The sequence below is a fragment of the Oncorhynchus kisutch genome, unplaced genomic scaffold, assembly GCF_002021735.2.
Source record: "Oncorhynchus kisutch isolate 150728-3 unplaced genomic scaffold, Okis_V2 Okis02a-Okis13b_hom, whole genome shotgun sequence".
In the NCBI taxonomy this organism is placed as follows: Eukaryota; Metazoa; Chordata; class Actinopteri; order Salmoniformes; family Salmonidae; genus Oncorhynchus; species Oncorhynchus kisutch.
The window spans coordinates 7,204,293-7,216,657 of NW_022261979.1; the positions used below are offsets into that span (position 1 = coordinate 7,204,293).

Genomic DNA, 12,365 nt, shown 5'->3' on the forward strand with positions numbered 1-12,365 from the left:
CTGGTTCTCTTTGTGTGACCACTAGTCACTGGTACCAATAGCAGTCCAGAACAGGCTGGTTCTCTCTGTGTGACCACTAGTCACTGGTACCAATAGCAGTCCAGAACAGGCTGGTTCTGTCCGTGTGACCACTAGTCACTGGTACAGACAGCAGTCCAGAACAGCCTGGTTCTGTCCGTGTGACCACTAGTCACTGGTACAGACAGCAGTCCAGAACAGCCTGGTTCTGTCCGTGTGACCACTAGTCACTGGTACAGACAGCAGTCCAGAACAGGCTGGTTCTGTCCGTGTGACCACTAGTCACTAGTACAGACAGCAGTCCAGAACAGCCTGGTTCTGTCCGCATGATACTGTTACCATTTTCCTAAACTGAGGATCCAAAACACTCCAAGTGTTTTTCCATGTGTTCTGGATAGTCAGTAGTTCCTGACCAGAACCTCAGTTTGGGGAGGAGAGGGTATCAGCACATTGAAGACACACTGCTGTGCACAGGGCTCCTATTCACACTCTTACCCCACTGTGGTTTGTGTGTGTGTGTGTTAAGGTCACTCAGGGAGAATGGTGACCCTCTTACCTGACTGTGGTGTGTGTGTGTGTTTGAGAGAGTGTATTAAGGTCACTCAGGGAGAATATAGAGCCTCTTACCTGACTTTGGGTTACAGAGCACCGGGGGGCTGCTACTGAGGGTGGGACTGCTGCTATAGTAACCACTGCTGCCACAGCTGCTGCTCATGCTGCTACGACGAATACCCACTATCATCTTGATCTCTTTAGTAGGACTCACTGAGAGACGAGAGAGAGAGGCGAGAGAGAGAGAGAGGCGAGAGAGAGGCAAGAGAGAGAGAGGCAAGAGAGAGAGAGAGGCAAGAGAGAGAGAGAGAGAGAGAGAGGCAAGAGAGAGAGAGAGAGAGAGAGAGAGAGAGAGAGAGAGAGAGAGAGGCAAGAGAGAGAGAGAGAGAGAGAGAGAGGCAAGAGAGAGAGAGAGAGAGAGAGAGAGAGAGAGAGAGAGAGAGAGAGAGAGAGAGAGAGAGAGAGAGAGAGAGAGAGAGAGGCAAGAGAGAGAGAGAGAGAGAGAGAGGCAAGAGAGAGAGAGAGAGAGAGAGGCAAGAGAGAGAGAGAGAGAGAGAGAGAGAGGCAAGAGAGAGAGAGAGAGAGAGAGAGGCAAGAGAGAGAGGCAAGAGAGAGAGGCAAGAGAGAGAGAGAGAGAAGAGAAGAGAGAAGAGAGAAGAGAGAGAGAGAGAGCAAATGTCCTTTATTCATGAGCACATTTTCCCCCTTTGATGTCATCAAAAACAAATGAAGGTCCGAGAGACTTTTTCCCCCAATTCAACATTTGTTTCTTTTCAGAGCTAAACACTAATTATGTCCCAAATGGAGCCCTATTCTCTATACAGTGCACTACTTGGGACCAGAGCCTTATGGGTCCTAGTCAATAGTAGTGCACTAAAGGGAAAAGGACTGTGTAAAAGCAGTGTTGCTGTCGTCAGAGGTCTGAGTTGTTAGTTGTGAAAGGATGTGTAGGAGTATCTAATCACTCTTTCCAGGTAAGCTCTATATTGCCTCCATAAAGCAGGACGTCTCTAGACTGTGGCAGGCGGTGGAGCAAAGTCTAAAGAACCATGTCATTGTGGGATGTGCATCAGTACTCTGCAATATCCTGCAGAACGTAGAGAACCCTGCAGAACGTAGAGAACCCTGAATCCTGCTGAACATAGAACATGAAAGATGGATAAAACATATTGTTGCATCTCTGTGTAGTGCTTATGAACATGTTATGAAGTCTCTATAAAGCCACAGTTTGTTTAACTAGAGAGCCTGTTGTCCATGTATTAGTGTGACACCGTGACATTCAGCTTTAAAACCCGACCGTGTTAATAGCATCATAGGGACAGGCAGGTAGACTAGTGGTTAGAGTGGAGGGGCAGGCAGGTAGACTAGTGGTTAGAGTGGAGGGGCAGGCAGGTAGACTAGTGGTTAGAGTGGAGGGGCAGGCAGGTAGACTAGTGGTTAGAGTGGAGGGGCAGGCAGGTAGACTAGTGGTTAGAGTGGAGGGGCAGGCAGGTAGACTAGTGGTTAGAGTGGAGGGACGACAGGTAGCCTAGTGGTTAGAGTGGAGGGGCAGGCAGGTAGACTAGTGGTTAGAGTGGAGGGGCGGGCAGGTAGACTAGTGGTTAGAGTGGAGGGGCAGGCAGGTAGACTAGTGGTTAGAGTGGAGGGGCGGCAGGTAAGGGTTATAGTGGGATTCGGCCCCAGTCTGACAGTAGATAGTGTGGGTACAAACAACTCCTGATGTAAAAAGGGCTTTATAAAGACACGTGATTGCTAGACATTGAGGTTTACCAGATAGGAAGCTGGTGTTGCTTCCCTCTGGGTTCTGTTTGCGGAGACAGAAGGGGCTGTCATGGCTCTCTGGGATGGTACGACAGCGCTCGTTCAGCAGCTCCATCAGACGTCGTCTCCTTCGGAAGTTCAGTCTGAACTGGTACAGCAGCCCTCCATCCACAAAGTGGTGCTTGTTGGTCACTGTCAGAGAGAAACACAGAACAAAACGATTGTTTAGGATCGTTCAGTTACTGTTTCATATAACTGACTGTAAATCCTGGTAACTAGTTACTGACTGTAAATCCTGGTAACTACAGTAACTAACTGTAAATCCTGGTAACTATAGAACAGAAGGTAGTTCAATTCCAAATCCTGTAACTCTTCAATTATTCCATTCAGACAGAACACCTCTGATAGTGCCTCCAATGCCAGTAATCAGCTAAGTCTCTTAGGGTTGGACACAAACACACACTCTCCCTCTCTTAGCTTGGGCCGTCATTGTGCCAACACTCTCACTTGGCTAACGCTCAGTACAGGGGGAGGCTCTGAATGCCCCTTAAAATCCCCAAATCCCTTGAAAAGACATAAAACCAACTCTGACTGACTAAAGCCATCCTGGAATCAAAATCTGACTGTCACTTGTGTAACTAAGCCATAAAGCCTGCATAACTGTGCCAAGGGGTAAGGATTTAAAGGAACACAATATTTTGGTATTTGCTTCATTAGTCCATTGTTGATATAGTCTCAAAATGTTAGTCTCAATCAAGTTAAGATATATACATTTAAAAAATACAGACATACAGCTGGTATGTTCTACTTACTAGTCTGGTTATGGATGCATCTTGTGATGCTATAAAGCTGTTGTTGTGACTGTATGAAGTGGTTTTGATCCTGTGGTTTATAGTGATGGATTGTCCTGTCTGGCGTCATTAAATGACAACTACGGAAATATTCCTCATCTGCAGGTTGTGTTTGTTTGTTTTTTATCCCAGGAGGAAGTTCTCTCCTGACGTTTGGTAAGAGTGACAGTCCAATGCAATTCCCCCAGTCTAAAAACATCGCAGTTACCACAGACACATTTCAGCAATACAAAAAGTTAATGATTCAATCATAATCTGGTCCATAACCAAACAATAGTTTCTGATTATGTTTTGGCACCTCGTGCCCTAAAAAGGGAACGATCAGGATTAAAAAAGGGGGTTGATTGTGTGTATTCAGAACGCTTGTTGCCATGGTGTTGATTTACAAACATCTAAATATCAGCTCATTGTATTTCAAATAGAATTGAACCAAAACAACAACATGTTCAGTGACTCTTGGTTTACGTTAATTCATTCACCCATTGACTCGGTTGCACATGGTGTTGGGCCACAAAGATCAAATCACCAGCTCTCTGTGTGAGTCTATCAACCAGGAATGCAGTGATTGTGTGGGACAACTGAACCAAAACAACCCACAATGTGGATCCATCCAGGCAGGGCTGCTATTGTTCTACAGTTCAGACATTTAAAGTATGCAGTGTGTGTGTGCGTACGCTGTCGTGTGCGCGTGTGTGTGTGTGTGTGTGTATTGTTATGATGTGGGGGAAGGTGAGTGTTAGGACATAGACAAACACACTACCATGGCACACTTCCACACTCCAACCCCAGGTGGCAGCACCAACCGGGTCACGGCTGGGTTCTGCCAAGCAGCCTTGATTATTCCTCAGGAGCGAGTGATCAAGTTGATTCTGAGAGGAGGCCAGAAGCCTCTCAGTCTTTGTTCATTTCTGTGTGTTAGTCAACCTCGCCACGTAGGCCTCTTTGTATTTTTTGTGTGTTTACATATATTTTGGGTCACCACTTTGAACAAAGACTAATCTGCTTGGACTGACCGACCAAGGGACTGAGCTGGCCCTGGACCGAAGGTAAGTTTGCCATCAACCTGGGGACATGTACATACAACACAGTCCTCATACGCTGATTTCTCACATAGGCCTAGCTACGTGGTCTGTAAGCTAAGACCCCTAGACATTAACGAGTGCCATTTTCTCACGTCAGACAGCGTCACTCCTCCGCGACGCTAGTCCCTCATCTGTTCTGTCTTGTAGGTCGTGGAACTCATATTCAAATTGGAATATAGCGCAACCGCCATTCAAAAAATGAAAACCTATAGAAAACATTTGAAACTCACTGCGCTCTCATTTGACTCTACATGAAATAGGCAGAAAAATGAACCAGCTAAATTATTACAAACGTTGACAGTGATTTAATAGTTTAAAACAAACCGGTGGCTATCTCCTACACGCCGTGTAGCTAACTATTATAGCTAGCTAGCTTACTGATATAGCTAGTCCGCTAGCTCTTCCTTCACTGACATAAAAAGCTTGCATAGCCTGTTTAAATGACCCTGAAGATGTAGACATGGAGCCCCACAATGAAGAGGAACTGACTGTTATCAAAAATCTGTCCTTGGATCAGCATGTTTCTCCATGATTGTAATTTTAGGTCAGCAGATGACAGCACACAACACAGAACAAAACGATTGTTTAGGATCGTTCAGTTACTGTTTCATATAACTGACTGTAAATCCTGGTAACTAGTTACTGACTGTAAATCCTGTTAACTACAGTAACTAACTGTAAATCCTGGTAACTACAGTAACTAACTGTAAATCCTGGTAACTATAGAACAGAAGGTAGTTCAATTCCAAATCCTGTAACTCTTCAATTATTCCATTCAGACAGAACACCTCTGATAGTGCCTCCAATGCCAGTAATCAGCTAAGTCTCTTAGGGTTGGACACAAACACACACTCTCCCTCTCTTAGCTTGGGCCGTCATTGTGCCAACACTCTCACTTGGCTAACGCTCAGTACAGGGGGAGGCTCTGAATGCCCCTTAAAATCCCCAAATCCCTTGAAAAGACATAAAACCAACTCTGACTGACTAAAGCCATCCTGGAATCTAAATCTGACTGTCACTTGTGTAACTAACTATTATAGCTAGCTAGCTTACTGATATAGCTAGTCCGCTAGCTCTTCCTTCACTGACATAAAAAGCTTGCATAGCCTGTTTAGATCAGCATGTTTCTCCATGATTGTAATTTTAGGTCAGCAGATGACAGCACATCTGCTGTGCTGTCATCTGCTGTGCTGTCATCTGCTGTGCTGTCATCTGCTGTGCTGTCATCTGCTGACTCGTGAGACTACTGCAATGGCTCGTGGCAGAAGAACAGCTACTTTCATGAAAACTCATAATAACGTTAGCGTTACTTGCTACAGTAGCTTGCTAGCTAGCTTTTGTTGGGAGATTTCAACATTGTGTGTGTGCAGCACTAGGTAGATAGCTGGTTGGTTAGAAGCATAGTTTCAGTTAAAGATCATTTCAGTGACTGGCTCGACTGTTTTATGCTAGTTTTCGTGCCCATGGTCAAACTTCAGAAATACTGCTCATTGAAGCACAATAATCATTAGCTAGATGTCAAATGTGACTACTAAGACTTAATCACACATTTTTTTATGAATTGACACATTTACGGTTTTACCTAAGACGATGTCTCCTAGGTAATATTTTCTAATGTCATGGCAACCCATCGTAGCCGGTCTACTTCTACTTCTGATGATGGCTACTTATTGGTTTCGTACCAGTCTGGTCTGTGCCAGCCGAGGTACCAGTCTGGTCTGTGCCAGCCGAGGTACCAGTCTGGTCTGTGCCAGCCGAGGTACCAGTCTGGTCTGTGCCAGCCGAGGTACCAGTCTGGTCTGTGCCAGCCGAGGTACCAGTCTGGTCTGTGCCAGCCGAGGTACCAGTCTGGTCTGTGCCAGCCGAGGTACCAGTCTGGTCTGTGCCAGCCGAGGTACCAGTCTGGTCTGTGCCAGCCGAGGTACCAGTCTGGTCTGTGCCAGCGGAGGAGAGGAATGCAGACACAGGCAGGGTGTGAGTGGTGGGTGTGAACCCAGCAGTGATGCAGTCTCTCTGGGGTTAGAGCCCTGCTCTCTGCTCCCTGGTTAGCCCATTGTCCAGGGCCCGAGAAGAGCACACTTGAAACAGACATGCTCTGTACTACACAGCTCAGCACACTTGAAACAGACACGCTCTGCACTACACAGCCCAGCACACTGGAAACAGATTGTATCTCAGAGCCTGTACTGAGCCAGCAGGCAGTACCCACACAGTACCATCCTGCTGCTGGCTTGTCTCTGATGACAGATAAGCAGGGTTGGGCCGCTCCGAGGATGGGAGACCATTCTGATGTGTCACAGTCAAGAGAACTAGAGCTGATTATATTCATGTGCTGAACACGTGACCATGACGACAAGGTGACCATGACGACAAGGTGACCATGAGGACAAGGTGACCATGACGACAAGGTAACCATGACGACAAGGTGACCATGAGGACAAGGTGACCATGACGACAAGGTGACCATGACGACAAGGTAACCATGAGGACAAGGTGACCATGAGGACAAGGTGAACAGTACATGGGACTGATCCTGCAGAAAGAGGAGGTTGACTGGCTCAGTAATAGAGACAGGTGATCCTGTAGAAAGAGGAGGTTGACTGGCTCAGTAATAGAGACAGGTGATCCTGTAGAAAGAGGAGGTTGACTGGCTCAGTAATAGAGACAGGTGATCCTGTAGAAAGAGGAGGTTGACTGGCTCAGTAATAGAGACAGGTGATCCTGTAGAAAGAGGAGGTTGACTGGCTCAGTAATAGAGACAGGTGATCCTGTAGAAAGAGGAGGTTGACTGGCTCAGTAATAGAGACAGGTGATCCTGTAGAAAGAGGAGGTTGACTGGCTCAGTAATAGAGACAGGTGATCCTGTAGAAAGAGGTTGACTGGTTCAGTAATAGAGACAGAGAGACAGGTGATCCTGTAGAAAGAGGAGGTTGACTGGTTCAGTAGACAGGTGATCCTGTAGAAAGGGGAGGTTGACTGGCTCAGTAATAGAGACAGGTGATCCTGTAGAAAGAGGTTGACTGGTTCAGTAATAGAGACAGAGAGACAGGTGATCCTGTAGAAAGAGGAGGTTGACTGGCTCAGTAATAGAGACCGGTGATCCTGTAGAAAGAGGAGGTTGACTGGCTCAGTAATAGAGACAGGTGATCCTGTAGAAAGAGGAGGTTGACTGGCTCAGTAGACAGGTGATCCTGTAGAAAGAGAAGGTTGACTGGCTCAGTAATAGAGACCGGTGATCCTGTAGAAAGAGGAGGTTGACTGGCTCAGTAATAGAGACAGGTGATCCTGTAGAAAGAGGAGGTTGACTGGTTCAGTAATAGAGACCGGTGATCCTGTAGAAAGAGGTTGACTGGCTCAGTAATAGAGACAGGTGATCCTGTAGAAAGGGGAGGTTGACTGGCTCAGTAATAGAGACAGGTGATCCTGTAGAAAGAGGAGGTTGACTGGCTCAGTAGACAGGTGATCCTGTAGAAAGAGGAGGTTGACTGGTTCAGTAATAGAGACCGGTGATCCTGTAGAAAGAGGAGGTTGACTGGCTCAGTAGACAGGTGATCCTGTAGAAAGAGGAGGTTGACTGGCTCAGTAGACAGGTGATCCTGTAGAAAGAGGAGGTTGACTGGCTCAGTAGACAGGTGATCCTGTAGAAAGAGGAGGTTGACTGGCTCAGTAGACAGGTGATCCTGTAGAAAGAGGAGGTTGACTGGCTCAGTAGACCGGTGATCCTGTAGAAAGAGGAGGTTGACTGGCTCAGTAATAGAGACCGGTGATCCTGTAGAAAGAGGAGGTTGACTGGCTCAGTAATAGAGACCGGTGATCCTGTAGAAAGAGGAGGTTGACTGGCTCAGTAATAGAGACCGGTGATCCTGTAGAAAGAGGAGGTTGACTGGCTCAGTAATAGAGACAGGTGATCCTGTAGAAAGGAGAGGTTGACTGACTCAGTAATAGAGACAGGTGATCCTGTAGAAAGAGGTTGACTGGTTCAGTAATAGAGACCGGTGATCCTGTAGAAAGAGGTTGACTGGCTCAGTAATAGAGACAGGTGATCCTGTAGAAAGGGGAGGTTGACTGGCTCAGTAATAGAGACAGGTGATCCTGTAGAAAGAGGAGGTTGACTGGCTCAGTAGACAGGTGATCCTGTAGAAAGAGGAGGTTGACTGGTTCAGTAATAGAGACCGGTGATCCTGTAGAAAGAGGAGGTTGACTGGCTCAGTAGACAGGTGATCCTGTAGAAAGAGGAGGTTGACTGGCTCAGTAGACAGGTGATCCTGTAGAAAGAGGAGGTTGACTGGCTCAGTAGACAGGTGATCCTGTAGAAAGAGGAGGTTGACTGGCTCAGTAGACAGGTGATCCTGTAGAAAGAGGAGGTTGACTGGCTCAGTAGACCGGTGATCCTGTAGAAAGAGGAGGTTGACTGGCTCAGTAATAGAGACCGGTGATCCTGTAGAAAGAGGAGGTTGACTGGCTCAGTAATAGAGACCGGTGATCCTGTAGAAAGAGGAGGTTGACTGGCTCAGTAATAGAGACCGGTGATCCTGTAGAAAGGAGAGGTTGACTGACTCAGTAATAGAGACAGGTGATCCTGTAGAAAGAGGAGGTTGACTGGCTCAGTAGACAGGTGATCCTGTAGAAAGAGGAGGTTGACTGGTTCAGTAATAGAGACAGGTGATCCTGTAGAAAGGAGAGGTTGACTGACTCAGTAATAGAGACAGGTGATCCTGTAGAAAGAGGTTGACTGGTTCAGTAATAGAGACAGGTGATCCTGTAGAAAGGAGAGGTTGACTGGCTCAGTAATAGAGACAGGTGATCCTGTAGAAAGAGGAGGTTGACTGGCTCAGTAATAGAGACAGGTGATCCTGTAGAAAGAGGAGGTTGACTGGCTCAGTAGACAGGTGATCCTGTAGAAAGAGGAGGTTGACTGGCTCAATAGACAGGTGATCCTGTAGAAAGAGGAGGTTGACTGGCTCAGTAGACAGGTGATCCTGTAGAAAGAGGAGGTTGACTGGCTCAGTAGACAGGTGATCCTGTAGAAAGAGGAGGTTGACTGGCTCAGTAGACAGGTGATCCTGTAGAAAGAGGAGGTTGACTGGCTCAGTAGACAGGTGATCCTGTAGAAAGAGGAGGTTGACTGGCTCAGTAGACAGGTGATCCTGTAGAAAGAGGAGGTTGACTGGCTCAGTAGACAGGTGATCCTGTAGAAAGAGGAGGTTGACTGGCTCAGTAGACAGGTGATCCTGTAGAAAGAGGAGGTTGACTGGCTCAGTAATAGAGACAGGTGATCCTGTAGAAAGAGGAGGTTGACTGGCTCAGTAGACAGGTGATCCTGTAGAAAGAGGAGGTTGACTGGCTCAGTAGACAGGTGATCCTGTAGAAAGAGGAGGTTGACTGGCTCAGTAGCAGCTCTACTCCCTTCTGTATTTTAGTCTGTCTCTGTCACACAGAGGAAGCCCAGTTCCAGCAGCAGCCTGGGTAGAGGACAGAGAGTAGGACAGAGAGCGTCTAGTGGGTGTGCACGTGACATTGGTATGCCGCGTGTGTGTGTAACACATGCTACCGGTGTGCGTGGGTGTGTATCTGGGTTGATGATTGTGTGGGCTGTGTGTGTGTGTATCTGGGTCGATGATTGTGTGGGCGTGTTTGTGTGTGTGTGTGTGTGTATCTGGGTCGATGATTGTGTGGGCTGTGTGTGTGTGTGTGTGTGTGTGTATCTGGGTCGATGATTGTGTGTGTGTGTGTGTGTGTGTGTGTGTGTGTGTGTGTGTGTGTGTGTGTGTGTGTGTGTGTGTGCTGTATGTGTGCTGTATGTGTGTGTGTGTGCTGTATGTGTGCTGTATGTGTGTATCTAGGTCGGATCACACACCGTTGTCCAGAGGTGAGCAGCTGATCTCGGTCGGGAACACCCTGGCCAGAGACCAGAGGCATGACGTCCATCTGTCTCTGATCAAGGGTTCACCCCCCCCCTAGTGGAACCACCTCTGAGACTCAGGGACATTCACTCTGTAGCCATGCAGGTGGCCATGCCCTGTACATGAGTAACTGGTGTGACTTCCTGCTTTTAACTCCTAGTGCAGTGAAGGACCTATTGGAGATGTGATTCACCTCGTCACTGTTCTACTGGACTAAATTACAATGGCTGTCCTGTTACTATACAGAGAGGAATTCCACCAGGCCTGATAAGAGAACACTTTCACCCTGTTCCTCCCCACTGCGGACCTCGGTAAACAGACCACAGCTGACCTCTGACGAAAGAGAGAGAGACTAACAGTCATGTCACCGTGACAACACCAGTCCTTTCAGCCAGTCATGTCACCGTGACAACACCAGTCATGTCACCGTGACAACACCAGTCATGTCACCGTGACAACACCAGTCATGTCACCGTGACAACACCAGTCATGTCACCATGAGGATCATGGGGCAGGAAGCGCACGTTTCAAGCAGATAAATGTGGCGTGTTTAATTATGAAACTGGTCGTGAGATAAAAACATATCCAAAGTTAACTCAATCTTCTGTGAATCTGAAATACTGGGAGCCAAGTAAAAACAAGTCTCTGCTAAACTTTCAAAACGTGTTTGGTCTTATCATCCTTGTAGGAACCCCGAAATCCTCACAAGGACAGTAAAACAAGGACAATTTGGACACGTGTGGACGTTTTAGGCTTAAGGGGTTAGGTTTACAATTAGGGTTAGGAAGTAAAGGGTCAAGGTTTAGGGTTATCAAAAACACACTTTTGAATGGAAATCAATTCTTTGGTCGCAACAAGAATAGTAAAATAAACGTGTGTGTGTGTGTGTGTGTGTGTGTGTTTGTGTTTGTGTGAGAAGAAAAAAAAACAGGACAGATCCAAAGCAAGTGGGGTGATGATGATGATACCAGCATGCCTTTGATCACAGAGTGATCCTTGTCTGACCAGAGAAGACACCGTGTTCCCTGACTAAAATAGGATCCTTACAGCCCTTTGGAAGAGCGGACCCAATGTGACTGTCCACCATGTGTGAACATCAACCCTCCCACGTCTCCTCTTTCACCTAGCAAAGTCATCTTGGAAATTACAGCGCCATAGAATTCAATCGAAGCAACTGACAACAGTGCAAAATGTTATTACCACGATAGGTAATTATTGTGTAATTACCGTTTGACCATATTACCATGTAAATCCTCAGTGAAAACCAGGAAGGGCTAAATAGTAGACGAGTAGAAGAAAGAACAGCATTCAGCTTTCATAACGGCTTCTTCAAAAATGGCCTATAATTACATTCGCTTACGGAAGTGGTTCCCAAACTGCAGGACTAACCCTACTCAGGACTCAGAGATATGTCATTTCATCAGTGTGACAGGTGGGGTACTGACTGTGACCTTATGTTAGTTGGTATGTCTCAAATTATTTATTTTTCTAAAATAAATAAATCAGATCGATGATGAAAACGCTCCTTCCACTCACCATGCTGCATGATCCCGTGTTCTAGAAGCCTCCGTCCAAGATGCTCCGCCTCCTCTCGGGTCGCCATCTCTCCCTCCGCCAGCAGCCAATCAACGAGCTCAGAGGCCACCAGCGTCCGTTCAAACGTCTCACCCTCTTCTTCCCGAGTCGCTAGGATGGACGTCTCCGTGTTCATCATCAGCCTGTTGAGAAGGACAGGTTTATACACACCTGTTGTTTAAGACAGACTACTTTATACGATGTGTTCATCATCAGCCTGTTGAGAAGGACAGGTTTATACACACCTGTTGTTTTAGACAGACTACTTTATACGATGTGTTCATCATCAGCCTGTTGAGAAGGACAGGTTTATACACACCTGTTGTTTTAGACAGACTACTTTATACGATGTGGAAATCAGTTGTACATCGTTTCCCATCCTGATTCAACACAATAACAGACTTTTCCCCCATCAACCTCCATCTGTGCAGGCTTTTGCTCCGACCAATAACACACCTGATTTAGCTAATGAATGACTAAGTAAAACCAGGTGTGTTAGCGTAGTGCTGGAATCAAAACCTTGCTGATGGGTAGTTCCCATGTCCCCAGGAGGAGGGTAGCTTGGCCCTGTGCTATTTATAAAGATGAACTTCCAGGAAGAGCACTAGGACTTAAAGGTCAAC

The 12,365-nt window shown here is 46.8% G+C and overlaps 1 protein-coding gene across 4 annotated transcripts in view; it reads right to left on the bottom strand.

Moving 5' to 3' along the window:
• The window catches only part of LOC116359332 (DEP domain-containing mTOR-interacting protein-like), a 74,489-nt gene that overhangs the window by 33,783 nt on the left and 28,341 nt on the right, over positions 1–12,365 (bottom strand). For all 4 annotated transcript variants that reach the window (XM_031812230.1, XM_031812228.1, XM_031812231.1 and 1 more), the window contains 3 exons: positions 11,704–11,885; positions 2,341–2,523; positions 646–783 (listed from right to left, as the gene is read on the bottom strand). In XM_031812230.1, the coding sequence (XP_031668090.1) occupies positions 646–783; positions 2,341–2,523; positions 11,704–11,885 (503 nt within the window). The remainder of the gene's footprint in view (positions 1–645; positions 784–2,340; positions 2,524–11,703; positions 11,886–12,365) is intronic.